This window comes from Ranitomeya variabilis, chromosome 3 (genome assembly GCF_051348905.1).
Source record: "Ranitomeya variabilis isolate aRanVar5 chromosome 3, aRanVar5.hap1, whole genome shotgun sequence".
NCBI lineage: Eukaryota > Metazoa > Chordata > Amphibia > Anura > Dendrobatidae > Ranitomeya > Ranitomeya variabilis.
The window spans coordinates 104,828,924-104,843,951 of NC_135234.1; the positions used below are offsets into that span (position 1 = coordinate 104,828,924).

The 15,028-nt window shown below is 43.7% G+C and overlaps 1 protein-coding gene across 3 annotated transcripts in view; it reads left to right on the top strand.

Moving 5' to 3' along the window:
* LOC143815349 (apoptosis-inducing factor 3-like) overlaps positions 1 to 15,028 on the top strand; it is a 156,537-nt gene that overhangs the window by 76,917 nt on the left and 64,592 nt on the right. For all 3 annotated transcript variants that reach the window (XM_077294466.1, XM_077294468.1, XM_077294467.1), the window contains exons 12-13: positions 8,702 to 8,773; positions 12,422 to 12,485. In XM_077294466.1, the coding sequence (XP_077150581.1) occupies positions 8,702 to 8,773; positions 12,422 to 12,485 (136 nt within the window). The remainder of the gene's footprint in view (positions 1 to 8,701; positions 8,774 to 12,421; positions 12,486 to 15,028) is intronic.

Genomic DNA, 15,028 nt, shown 5'->3' on the forward strand with positions numbered 1-15,028 from the left:
GGTCACTGTCAGTTTTTTACCATCAGAGTTTGGTCAGAGATTCTTCAGTTTTTCGTGGACAAAAAAAAAATAGATGATGAATTCTCAAATTTCTTCTCAGTCCGTGAAAAATGGACAGCACATGAATGGCATCTGAGTACTGTCTGATTTTCTTTTTCATGGACCGCACATTTGCATTAGTGAGTTTTATCAGGTCGGATAAAAATTAGAAATGTCTTCATGATTTTATGCTGACAACTTGGTCTGCAAAGATACACAAACATATGGCTGGCCCCATAGACTATAAGAGGTACGAGTTCTATCCGTAAAATCACAGATATGAGCGTTTCTCAAGAGTTTTGTCAGAATGAGGCCTAAGTCCACAACGGTAGCACAGATGGAATCCCCATTGGTGCTGTTGCTGTATGATGACAAGGAAAAGAAAACCTGTTGTTACATCTTTAGTGTAATGGGGATTACATAAGACACATCTATGGATACGGACACATAGGTACCCACCAGGCCTCAATGTAGCACTTAGATCACTACAGGTAATAAGGAGAGATTTTGCATGAAGCATTAATCTAAGTGATACATCACTGGAATCAGGGTCTGTTTCTCTATATTATGCTGCTCTCAGATGAGGTAGAAAAAACTAGATGACAGATTCCCTTTAAGCTGTTGCAGTGCCCGGGTCTGACTATTATTCCAGGAATAACCAAATTTAGTCTATTCTTATCCTAAGGTTTCAAACTCTAAGTAATGCCCGTCACACTCCTCCCTGTCCCCCTCTCCATTTGTACGTCATGCATACCTGTCACAGTCTTTGTTATACATAGAGATTTGGCTAGTTCCTCTGATTTTTTTTTCCTCATTCCTCCACCGTGCAACTGCTAATCTCACCCGGAAAGATCAGACTCCACCTCGAGATTAGTCAGTATTCCAGTCACTGGAGAATGTGGCGGCATGAATCACAATTCTGAGTAGACCTAAGAAGATTTAGAATCGTACCAAAGTTTACAGTTATAATGGCATTTTTCCTTTAAAAATAAACCTGTAAAGCAGAACTTTCTTTGTCTGGTAGGGCTCATTCCCACTTGCAATGAAATCAGACGAATGCAGTCTGATTAAAAATCAGATTGCATTCGGACCAAAGTTATTCTATCATTGTGTGTTCATCTGCGATTTTTTTTTTTTTTTTTTTTTTTTCCAAGTTCGGCTCATGATCGGACTGGAAAAAAGTCGCAGCACGCTGCAATTGCAATCAGAAATCAGATCGCATTCGGCAATAAGTCAATGGGTGCGATAGAAAAATTGTACAGCACTTGGACCATGCGAGTGCAGTCCAATTTTTACACACCGATGTCCTTTGAAAAGCTGGCAATTTGTCTTCCGTGTACAGTAAAATTACAGCAAGACCCGATAGAATAGAATAAACATGTCAGTCACATATATAATTAGTACAGTGCTGTTGTGAATTCTGTTCTTGGGCTCCCTCCGGTGGTTATAAGTGGTAGTGCTGCTGTCTGTCCTTCACAGCAGTTATCAGGTGTGTCCACTCTGGACTGGGCTATTTAGTCTGGCCTCACCCTTTAGTCAGTGCCAGTTGTTCATTGTTTCTGGAGGATTCACATCCCTTCATGGTTTCTCCTGCTTCCTGGTCTTTTCACCAAGAAAAGTCCTGCTTGTTTTGCAGCCCACATTTTGTGGGCCTCATTGTTCAGTGCATTTCATGTTTTTTCTTGTCCAGCTTAATCTGTGTAAGGATTTATGCAGTCAAGCTGGAATCTCTGGAGAGGCAGATATACCCTCCATGTCTTTAGTTAGATGTGGAGTTTTTATATTTTCTGTGGTGGATATTTTCTAGCATTTTAATACTGACCGCATAGTTCTCTGTCCTATCTTTCCTATTTAGCTAGATTGGCCTCCTTTGCTAATTTCTGTTTTCTGCCTGTGTATGTTTTTTCCTCTCCTCTCACAGTCAATATTTGTGGGGGGCTGCCTATCCTTTGGGAATTTTCTCTGAGGCGAGATCGTTTTCCCTTTTCTATCTATAGGGTTAATTAGTCCTCCGGCTGTGTCGAGGTGTCTAGGATCAGTAGGTACATCCCACGGCTACTTCTAGTTGCGGTGTTAAGTTCAGGGTCCGCGGTCAGTACAGATACCACTTTCTCCAGAGTACGTCCCATGCTGCTCCTAGGCCACCAGATCATAACACAGTGCGTGTGCAGCTTAATGTTTATGTATTTTATTACTAAATAAATTCTTTTTGAAAAAAATGGCATGAATGCCTTCATAATTGTCATAACCAGCAGAGGGAAAGTGGACAGTTGGGGGCAGATGTTTATAGCCTGGAAAGGGGGTAATACTCATGGAGCTTCCCATGCTATTCATATCAGCTCAAAGCTGTATACTTAGCCTTTAATGGTTATTAAAATGGGGGACCCCAAAAAAATTACGTAGGGTCCCCCTATAATTGACCAGCAAAGGCTAGGCAGACAGCTGTGGGCTGATATTAATAATCTATGAAGGGGCCATGAATACTGGCCTTCTCTGAGACTAAAAACATCAGCTCTCAGCTGCCAACAGAAATGACACATTCATAAGATGCGCCAAATCTGGCACCTAGCCTCGCTCTTCCCACTTGGGAAGCCATGGTGCAGTGGCAAGTGGGGTGATAGTTGGGGGGAGTCGATGTCACCTTTGTATTGTCAGGTGACATCAAGCCCAGAGGTTACTAATGCAGAGGCATCTCTAAAAAGCGCCCACTACTAACCCCATAGGCATATTGTATAAGAAACACATACCCAGAATAAAGTCCTGTAAATGAAATGACACAGACTCTTTTAATAAATCATAATTAAACCATACTCACGTCATCGCCCATTCCAGTGACGCCATTGTCCCCTGCAAGAGAATTAAATTAACAAACAACAATATTCCTTAACTGTCTGCTGAGAAAGTAATAATCCATTTGTCCCAAGTTGAGTCTAACTCTGATACATGTAGCTGCCAGGCTGCATTGTTGCATGATTCGACTATACAGCCTGCCATCCAGCAGAGACACTGAGCAGCATCTGCTAGTGCTGCTCAGTGCCTCGCGGTGAACTTCTATAGCTTGGCTGACCTCACCGTGAGTGTGAGAAAGTCCTCCTGCTCGCGGTGCCGTCAGAAGGTCCTGGAAGTTCACAGCCAAAGAACTCACTTCACCTAACTGACGTCAGCACGAGCGCTATTATAACTCTTCCTACACGCGCTGACGTCAGTGAGTTGAACTGAGTTCATTGGCGTGACCTCCCAGGACTTTTCTGACGGCACCATGAGCCGGTGATGCCTGGTCATAGCAGTTCACCGCGAGACACTGAGCAGCGGTAGAAGACTCTGCTCATTGTCTCTACTGGATGGCAGGCTGCATAGTCACATCATGTAACAACGCAGCCTGCCATCTAGATGTAGCAGAGCTAGACCCGTCACGGGACAAATGGATTATTATCTTCTCAGCGGACAGGTGAGGAATATGGTTGTTTATTATTTTAATTGTCTTACAGGGGACATTGGCTCCTAAAATTGCTAATGTGTCTCTGACCTTACGCTGTGTTCACACTGATCGTAATGGCAGCGCAGTTTTGAATTTGAAACTGCTTCTTTCCTGTGAAATTGAGAGATTGTGCAGGAAAGACTTCATCGCTTTTGGTGGCTGTATGGGGACTGCTATGTGTGAGTGCAACCTGAAGTGGAAAAATCTAATCTGCTGTTTCTCTGTAATAACTTTCTGCAAGTGACGCCATATGGACGCCAGCAGTGCCTGCACTGTAATCGTCTCCCGGCTCTATGATCGTAAATGGCAAGTGATGCAGAAAACAGATATACCAGTGTATATTGATCGGGGAACCTGGATGGCCACTGCTATGCGAACGGAATAGAATTTTTCATAAGAGACTTGTTTTAGCGGAAAATGTTATACAAGTGGTTGAAGAACGATGTTCAACCAAACTGTTATAATGATACTACTAACTATTATATTACAATGGTTAGCATGCCATAACAGTGTGATCAATTATGATACAATCCCTAAGACCCCCTATGACTTCCAAAAAATTAGGTTTCCAATGTCTTCTGGTCTTGACACCAGCTTTCTCATCCACCACTGTCCCTTGTTTGGACCAGTGCTCACGCCACCACTAGACTAAATGAAGTGAGTCTGTCACCAGGTTTTACTATATAAACTGTATATATTGTTAAATAGACCTTTTAGACCCAATGAGGCTGATGTATTTACTTTGAAAATCCAGGTATAGTGTGAGCTCATGAGTCGAGTAAGTTTAGTCTCCGCTCGTACAGCATCTGGATGAACTCTGAGGAGATGTCAGTCCTGGTAGGTGGGGTAAAGTCAGCTAACCTTTCATGAAGGATCACACAGCCATTCTGGAATGGATTTTTACAGTAAATCTAGCATCATTAAGAGGATTAAGAAAACATCGGATAGCACTTGGCTGTGTTATATGGCTGTCTAGATTTTTTTTTTTATGTTACTGCTGGAGTGGTGCAATTAATCTATGTTCCCTGCACCTAGTAATATACTTATCAGCTGCCGTCTTCATCTTTTATCAACGCCACTATTGCCGGTCTTCTGTAAGTTGTGACCTGCTACATTGCTCCAGTGTTTCCTGGGATAGCCGGGAGTCACACCTCAATGTAAGTCTATGGGAGCTAGTTCGTTGATCCCATAGACTGGCATTGAGAGCTTGTGGCCATTACCTTAGACTTCAACCACATTTCGACTACACATGTCCGACCTTGCTCAATTCACTTATATTGAGCAAGGCCGCTCACGTCTAGTCGGCATGTGACCGCATGTATACACATCTCATACTCTCACTCACGAGCCCGCCTGCTTCTGGCATAGGCACCGTAGAATCCTGACAGCGCTCACTGTGCGGACTCACAAGCATGGACGTCCCCTCCTGGCTCAAAAAAGTGCATCAATAACGGCATCTATGTTTCTGCCCTAAATAGTTGTCCACGGGAACCAAAAGGATCTGTTTTTCTTTCCAGAAACTGCACTACATCTGTCCTAGGTCTGCACTTGGTGTTGCCGCAGATTCAAATACTAGTGAATGAGTGTAAGCTGCAATACCAGACATTATCAGATGTGGCGATGTTTCTGGAAAAAAAAAGCAGATCCAGTTCCTTGACCAGTCATTTAAGTTGGTACAATAGAGCTTCCACAACACAAGTCTTCTATGGTAATAGTGAAGTCATCTGATATATAACAATAGATGATTTTCTGTTATTCTTGGGAACCATACTTGTTTTTTTACTGTCATTTTCCACCATGAAACATGACATGGTGTAAGAATCAGGTCACACCGCGGTGTTCTTCCTTTATTCTGTGGCTGTTCGCTGTGTCCTCGTCACCCAGCATTGCAAGCCGTGCTCATCTGTGCACATATGTTCTGTAATAAACAGTGGACGAGAACCGATCTCTAACATTTCTGAACTCAAAAAAAGAGAACTTGGCGAATAGCAGGAAATCCAGGGAGTCTCCCTCATATTTGACATGCATGAGAATTCTGCTTCTAATTAAATCAGCATTTGACATGATCTTTTTCCTTGAGTACATTAAAGGGCCAGTGTCTCTGAAAGTGGATATGTAAGGAAAAGCAATGTATAACAAAGCAGGAAAAAATTATATTAAGATGGTTTTCAGGACGCAAAATATTGCTGACCTATGATCAGCTATTCTTAGAATATGGGGGTCTTACACATGGTACCCCATTAATCAGCTGCGAACTATACAGTAAACAGCATGGCTCTGTTCACTGTGTTGTGGCCATGGCCAAGAGCTGCGGCTCAGCTCCTATTCTCTTCAATAGGACATTGCTGGGGTCTTGGTATTATTTTGAGTTTCCATGCTACTCAAAAGGGACCTTTTATAAGGGAAAGATCCAAAGTAGTGAACACTTCTTGCACTGGAAATAATAGGTATCCTGTATGTGGCTTAAAAAGGAAAACATTTTTTTTTTTTTGGGGGGGGGGGGGGGGGAGGGGGTTTAATTTAAATTGGTAGGTGTAAAGTTATTAAGAGTATGCGGATTTAATTCCATATTTCGAAGGCCGAGTTCAGACGATCTGATTTTCATCCCAAAAAATTGGACACTTTTATCGGTGTCCATTTTTTACATCCGTGTGATATTAATATGGGATCCTTATTTATAAACTAGCAGTTTAAAATGTATGTAATCACATAGATCTTCCTATGTTAATAACAGCAATGTATCAATAAGAATCGTATACGAATGTGATTTTTTTTTTTTTTTTGGGGGGGGGGGGGCACCTGTAGACTTGAATAGGCTAGTCTCATCCGAAATATGGAACAGGATAGTGCATGCTGCAGTTGTTTTTTTTTTTCAAATGGATACTTGGACTGTGGGAAAATTGGCCATCTAGACAGCTCTATTGTATAACATTGGTCAGTGTGATGTCAGATTTCAACTCAAACAGCACCAGTCTGTGTAGTACGCGCGTCTGAACAGGCCCTGAAGAGTTGAGCTTCTTTCCTGTTGCACAACTACAAATCCTCTGCTTCATCTTAAACAGTCATGGAGATAAATGATGATATTCTGACTACCAGCAGCAGGATGAGTGCATATTTATACTACTTACATTGAACTCCATAAAACAAGTTTTTTCAGAAAGCTACATTTCATGGACAAAGTTATGGTTTTAAAAAGATCCTGCATGGAAAAATAACAAACAGCCCAGTATTCTACTTTACATACTGGTCTCTAAATCCCCAAAGCTGGTATCCTGCATCCCAATGAGAAAAAAACTGACCATTTTTTATCATTATAGAGTAAAAACAGACAGCACTCAGTACTATGGATACCATCCGAGTTCAAGGTCAGTGTCTTCACAGCAGATCACCGTGAGAATTTTTCACGGTGATCTGCTGTGAAGACACTGAGCTTAATCTGCAGTGACCTCATCACTGACTTTTTCCCACGGTGCTGAGGTCACCGCAGTTCAGCCCTGCTGGGAAGACAGCTTCTCTGACCAGCGGTAACCTCGATGATGTCACTGCTGGTCAATGATGCTGTGCTCGCAGCAGCTCATTCACCAGTGGTTCTCAGCCTGGACGGTCTCATCTTGGCACTGTCCAGGTTGATAACTCTTTATCCCCCAGACATGGATTACGGCGTGGGACAGAACGACGAACAGGTGAGGGATATTGTTGTTTTTTTTATTTTAGTTTTATTACAAGAGATGAGGGCTTTTGTGGAATTAGACATTAGGTGAGTATAACTGTTTATTATTTTTAAATAAAACTGGAAAACTGTGCTTTGTTTTATTTCTAATAAAATACTTTATTCTGGCTGTGTCTTATTTACCATGTAACTATAGGATTAGTAATGTATAGGTGTCTTATAGACGCCTCTTCATTACTAGGCCGTGGGCTTCATGTTACCGGACAATACAAAGGGGACATCAACCCAAAAATATAAACCCCACTTGCCACTGCTACAGGGCAAGTGGGAAGAGCCGGGCAAAGCACCAGAATTGGTGCATCTAATAGATGTGCTTTTTCTGGGGAGCTGCGGGCTGCTATTTTTTTGGCTGGGGGCCTGTATCAGTGGCCCCATACCAATCTGAGAACAGCAACCCCCAGCTGTGAGCTTTAGCAAAGCTGGTTGCCAAAAATGGGGGGACCCCTCGACATTTATTTAAATTATTTATTTAAATAATTTAAATAAACAGCTTGGGGACCCCTCTATTCTTGATAACTATCCTTGCTGAAGTTGACAGCTGAGGGCTGCAGCCCCAAGCTGTGAGTTTTTCCTACCTAGTTATAGAAAATAGAGGGGAACCCTCGCCGGGTTTTTCATTTATTTATTTATTTATTTATTTATTTATAGAGTAGGTGGCGGCCGCTGCCTGCTGTCATTGTGATCACTTGAATACAACTCTCATCATTCTCCCCTGTTCGCACTGATTGCCGGCGCCGGGGAACAGTGCTTACTGTAGCGCTTCTTCCCTGGCGCCTGTCTGTGTGGTACTGATGCGGCACGCAGTTGCCACACTTATGCCACAAGTTTTATACACATGGACACTCATCTCCGGTATTTTTTTTTTTTTCTTTTACCAGAAATAAACGGACATGTGAAGTAGGGAATAAATGCAACTAACCATGTCAAAGGCCCCCATTCCAGATGTTTTATCCAAACTTCAGCAGGTTTGTGCAGCAGATAGGCTTCCCTCCCTCAAACAGTATGAACCTACCCTACTACCATCTTGGGTGTCTGATGGCGCAGTCCGTCATCTCTGCTGATCTTTCTGCTACGGGTCATTTTTACCACCGCAGCCCAGAAGAAACACCTTCATGAACCTCCAGTCACTGGGTAGAAGTCTTTTATCTCCGAAATTGCTCCTCAGTATGTGTCAAACAGGATGACTACAGTGGGAGTTCTCCGGAGACTTGCACTCACCGCATGCACCATAGGCCATGGCCCCCAGAGTGTATCCTAAAACCAGATAGAACACTGATATGAAACACAGACGTGTCACGAATGAGGACTTAGTAATTTCCCTGCTGTGGTCAAATATTCAGTGGTCACCTGAAAAATTGTGTTGCTTAATACAAACTTCTTAAAACTATCCCTCACCATCCAGTAAAACACGCTACATTTTACTTCACCTAACACATTAGTTTTTTCTATTACAGCTGCTGAAGGAGCGTGGAGTAAATTTTTACATGAGAACAGAGGCCAGAGACATCCGGGGAAGTGACGGACAGGTAGGAGTACTAGATGTGTCCTCCTCCCTACCAAGCTGTATGCTAGTATTTTGGTGTTATTGTAAGCTTTATTGTATATAGGAGTTGTTTTTGACGTTTTGCCACTTACAAGCTTTTTAAAAAAAATATGTTTGTGACTTCAAATGCACAAAAATAACACATGCAGTTTACATTTCCTACATATTCACCCAAGTGAGGAAGTTAAGTCTAAGTTTTATTGAGGATCATCCAATGTCCATAAAGACTGCACAGTTATATTGATAAATAGGTTTTCCACTGCAATGATATTGGTGGCCTATTCTCAGCATTAGGCCAGGGTCACACTTGCAAGAGCAATGCGAGAAACTTGCGCATCAATACCCGGCACTGCTGCCGACACTCGGGACTGGAGCGTGCAGCTTCATGTATTTCTGTGCAGCTGAACGCTCCGGTCCCGAGTGCCGGCGGCAGTGCCGGGTATTGATGCGAGAGACTCGCGCGAGTTTCTCGCATTACACTCGCAAGTGTGACCCCGGCCTAAGTCACAAGTGTGGAGAGCCGACAACTGGCCCCACCCTCTGCCACACTGATTTGTGGCCGCCCTTGGGAACTGCAGATCAGCTCCAATTCAAATTAATAGAGCTGTTCTTTAATGATCGAAAGCAGTCAGTAAGCCACGTGACAGAGAGGTTGTATTCCGTGTAGTCACACTGACTACGTCCATGTGCTGCTAACAGCCAATTATTGGGGGTGCTGGTTGTCAGCCCCCACCAATCTGATATTGATGCACTCTTATATGTATAGGTCATCGATTGCAGTGTTGTGGAAAACCCCTTTAAAGTATTTTAGAGACGTGTCAGGAGATAGTATTGCTGGGGTTCAGGTAGTTGAGTACAAGCATTTTGGACTATTTATTGACTTCAATGTAGTTGTCACTGTCAGAGCTTTAAATAAATGGAACATATGGGTAATGGGGCTGGGGTATGCTCAAATGCAACTCCATTCACGGGATTCCGCTTTCTAGCAATCGGTTATACTGTATTCCTCCAAGTCGTACCCCACTAATGTAACATTTAGCACCCATCCAATGAGTAAATAATAGATATTGTAGTGCAGTGGTATCCACACTGTGCAATGATGAGGCAGTGACCAGGAAAAGTCAGAGTAAAGTCTCTTTTAATATTCAGCGTACTCACAAACAGAACATAACTCAGATCCTCCGGATCGCAGCCAGGAAAACAAAGATAATCCGTGATCGCCGTGGGCGACTGCACCGCCGTGTACGCTGAGGGTGCTAGGCTGTTTGGTTCCACTTGGCCCTGTGTTGCTTCACACAGGTAGTGCTCTGCAGAGCCGACTGCTCTGTTTGCTTGCAAGACCAAAACTGACACACCCAACCCTCTGCTGCAAGGGTTTTTACAATAACCTGTGGCTGTAGGCCACGTGGAAAACTTTGCCTGGGAAGGAAATGGACCACCCCACTACCATCCTGTAGTCTGTTTAAAAAATAAAAGCCCATGACAGGTTTTCCTAAATCTGTCTTGAGCAAATAGCGTGCCCAAAGCCAACACTCACTTTTATTCTGCAATGCAACCACAGCTATACCTGTGACTACAATGCACTCCCACGGCCTTCATATGCTTCTTTGCACATCCTGGGGGACACATAGTGACCCTCGCATATAACACCGGTCACTGCCTCACAATATTTTAGTTTCAAAATTGTTTTATTGAAAGTTTTTTACGTAACATGACATATATCGTCCCCCATATAGCAAAGAATGAAACTTATATGATTGAGAAATACAACAAGAGTTACATGGAGGACTTAACTGTCAGGGAAATACAGAGATGGACATATAAGACTACAAAGACATCACATACAAGGGATAAAGACAACAGGGTAGGAAGCACAATTATTTTCTAAAGAACAGTCGGCATACGTTTTTCTAAGAAACAGAATTATACATCCTAGTCATCGGACGGGTAAGTCAACATCATAGCTAACATCTACATGCAAAGTTACATAAGATTTAGGACCATATGTCTATCAAAGAGTCAAGGGTATGCCAACAGAAGAGTTCATTCTATTCTTTGAAGAGAGTAGTATTCGAGGTTAACACCTTTCTTTGTGTGAGTAACTTGTTACGGGGAAAGCGTGAGAGCTTGAGTCAGTGAAGCGTTAGGTTCGAGATCCAACCAAGGGTCCCAAATCTGGAAGAAGGCATTCCACTCGTCGTTTCTAGTCGCTTGAATACGCTCATATAATAAAATCGTATTTACCTTATCTCTGACTGCAGAATTAGAAAGCGACGGGGTTTTCCATTTAGCTGCGATATACAAATAAAAGTCACCAACTTGTGGAGTTTTTGTTTGAGAATCCACGGTATTTGGCCCCCAATAAAAAAAAACAAAAAACGTGGGGTCTAGATGAATTGTCTTACCAAAAATTTGTTCCACTATCAACTTAATCCCCTGCCATAGAGTTACAACCACTGGGCAACTCCACCATATGTGCTTCATGTCACCAGGGGTGTTGCAACCTCTGAAGCAATTATCGGATACGAGCGGATAAATTGCATGAATTTTTGTCGGAACAAGGTACGTTCTATGGAGGACCCTGATTGACATTTCTGCCAGGGAGACCTGGTGGCTGCCTTTTGATAATGTATCACAGCACGTATGCCATGCTTTCATGGGCATAGTTATCCCCAGATCTTCCTCCCATTGTTGCATATATTTTAGTTTTCCCTCTGTTTGTGGTATATTAATAGTAGAATATATCAGAGATATAATTCCTCTCCCCATAGGGTCATAACAACACTTGTGCTCAAATCTAGTCATAGAGAATGGGGTTTTGAGGGGTAGAACTTGTTTGGCAAAATGGAAAACTTGGTTTATACGCCAGGCTTCTCTGATCGGTGGTTCGTGTTTCTGGAGGAATTCTTGTCTAGATAATAGTACACTGAATGAGGAGCAGAGATGTTTCAGTGTAGTGATGCCTCTCAAGAACCACCATGAAAAGAGTGGGGGGTCTAGTCCCGGTATAAACATTGGGTTGTGGAATATAGAAGTAAGTAGAGAATATTTGGATTGCAACCCATGCTTGAATCTCTTTCCTCCATAAAATTAGTGAATGAGCAGAAAAGGGAGTAGTAACGGAGATGTTACGCGGAAGTTTTTCCGTGGTCCATAGCAAGCCAGATAGTGAGTAAGGTCGTAAAAGATAAGATTCTAGGTGTATCCATCTGGGATTATTACTGTTAGAGACAACTCTGGATAACTGGGCACTGCCTCACAATATTTTAAGCTAAAATTTCCCTTTAAGAAACCATACTGTAGTTAAAAGATCTCTATGGTGATTTAGTGTATGACAATGACTTGGGGTTCAGTTCCAACCAGAGCAAATATAGAATGGACAGTGCTTTCATCATTTCAACACTAAATAATAATGGATCACAGATAGCGGAATGGCAGTGAAGAAAAGTTGATTCCCATGAGACTGATAAGTATTAAATTCAGGAAATCCTTGAGTGAAGCGACTGTGCCTAGAGCTGTTGGCTGTGAACAAAGCATACAGTATGTGCTAGGCATGAGTAATCTCGTATTACAGTATTAGTATATTGTGCCGGGTCTCTGAACCTGAAACCAGCTCATTTTTCATTAACAGGTAAAAGAGGTCATATTGAGAAATGGAATCCAACTTCCTGCTGACGTGGTGGTTGCCGGAATAGGTTTGTACATCCAAGTAGCCCACCTACGCCTCTCTTCCTCTTTCCATGGGGTGTGCTCGCTTGTTTGGTTCCATAAATGTTATTGAGCCACAGGTTGAATACTTCTACATTACAGAGAAATGTGTTATTTCAAGTCAGGCACATTTGTAGTAAAAGAAGAAAAGTGATAAAACCAATGTGCAGGTAAAGTGCTGATATAGGGTGTACACGGGCTCCGTGCAACTCTGGGTAGGGTACATAGCGGTAATATATCACTAATTGCAGTGCTGCTTTCTAGTTACAGTTCCTCAGTACTACAGTGCCATACGATGGCGCCATACCACAGCTGATTGCATGCCTACAACGCCTTAAGGTACCGTCACATTAAGCGACGCTGCAGCGATAGCGACAACGATGCCGATCGCTGCAGCGTCGCTGTTTGATCGCTGGAGAGCTGTCACACAGACCGCTCTCCAGCGACCAACTATGCCGAGGTCCCTGGGTAACCAGGGTAAACATCGGGTTACTAAGCGCAGGGCCGCGCTTAGTAACCCGATGTTTACCCTGGTTACCAGCGTAAAAGTAAAAAAAACAAACAGTACATACTCACCTGCGCGTCCCCCAGCTTCTGCTTCCTTACACTGACTGAGCTCCGGCCCTAACAGCACAGTGGTGACGTCACCGCTGTGCTTTCACTTTCACTTTAGGGCCGGATCTCAGTCAGAGCAGGAAGCGGACTGCAGGGGACGCGCAGGTGAGCATGTACTGTTTGTTTTTTTTACTTTTACGCTGGTAACCAGGGTAAACATCGGGTTACTAAGCGCGGCCCTGCGCTTAGTAACCCGATGTTTACCCTGGTTACCAGTGTAAAACATCGCTGGTATCGTTGCTTTTGGTGTCAAACACAACGATACACGGCGATCGGACGACCAAATAAAGTTCTGGACTTTATTCAGCGACCAGCGACATCACAGCAGGATCCTGATCGCTGCTGCGTGTCAAACTAAACGATATCGCTAGCGAGGACGCTGCAACGTCACGGATCGCTAGCGATATCGTTTAGTGTGACGGTACCTTTAGTAAAGCTTCTGTACAGTCTGCTGTCCCCATGATTTATTGATAAGGTACCGTCACACTAAACGATATCGCTAGCGATCCGTGACGTTGCAGCGTCCTCGCTAGCGATATCGTTTAGTTTGACACGCAGCAGCGATCAGGATCCTGCTGTGATGTCGCTGGTCGCTGAATAAAGTCCAGAACTTTATTTGGTCGTCCGATCGCCGTGTATCGTTGTTTGACACCAAAAGCAACGATACCAGCGATGTTTTACACTGGTAACCAGGGTAAACATCGGGTTACTAAGCGCAGGGCCGCGCTTAGTAACCCGATGTTTACCCTGGTTACCAGCGTAAAAGTAAAAAAAACAAACAGTACATGCTCACCTGCGCGTCCCCTGCCGTCTGCTTCCTGCTCTGACTGAGCCCGGCCCTAAAGTGAAAGTGAAAGCACAGCGGTGACGTCACCACTGTGCTGTTAGGGCCGGAGCTCAGTCAGTGTAAGGAAGCAGAAGCTGGGGGACGCGCAGGTGAGTATGTACTGTTTGTTTTTTTTACTTTTACGCTGGTAACCAGGGTAAACATCGGGTTACTAAGCGCGGCCCTGCGCTTAGTAACCCGATGTTTACCCTGGTTACCCAGGGACCTCGGCATAGTTGGTCGCTGGAGAGCGGTCTGTGTGACAGCTCTCCAGCGATCAAACAGCGACGCTGCAGCGATCGGCATCGTTGTCGCTATCGCTCCTGCATGATTAAAGTGAAATTCCATTGTAATCTTCTGTATTCCAGTTTGTCTTCCTCTTCAGGAGCGCACCGTTCCTCAACCTTTTTGTTTGCGGTGTGTCTTGTGGGCTTACCAGATTGACTGACCGTTCAGGCCAACAGCAACGTCACATTGTTGGTCCGAACTTTACACTCCCAATGCTGATATATTCGGCCTCAGATGCATCAGAAGTTCAGGAGGACTGAGGCTAGCAGTGCGCTCCAGCGATCCCGGCCAGCATCAGTGCAGAGCTTATAGACCAGCTATGAAAGAGCTTGTAAGCGCATCACATGTACAGTCACCATGACTGTTTTGAAGCAGTGGAGGAACATGTGTAGCGCATGCAAGATATTTCTGATATATTGTAATCATGATGCTGGAAGCTTACTAAATCATGTGATCATTTGGTAATGCAGCCCCCAATTTAGGCGAGGGCGGATTTGACCTCTTTTCTTTGTGATGTCCTTACTAGTGATGAGCAAACATGCTCAGAGAAGCTGTTATCCGAGCGTGCTCAAATTGTATGTTCGAGTCCCAGCGGTTTCATGTCTCACGGCTGTTTGACAGCCGCAACAGTTGCAGGGATTGCCTATCAAACAGGGAATCCCTGCATGTGTTGCGACTGTATAATAGCCGTGAGACATGCAGCTGTGGGGGCTCTAACATATTTTTCAAGCATGGCAAAGACACTCGGTTAGCACCCGAGCATGCTCGGATAACACCTCATCACTAGTCCTTAGATATCAT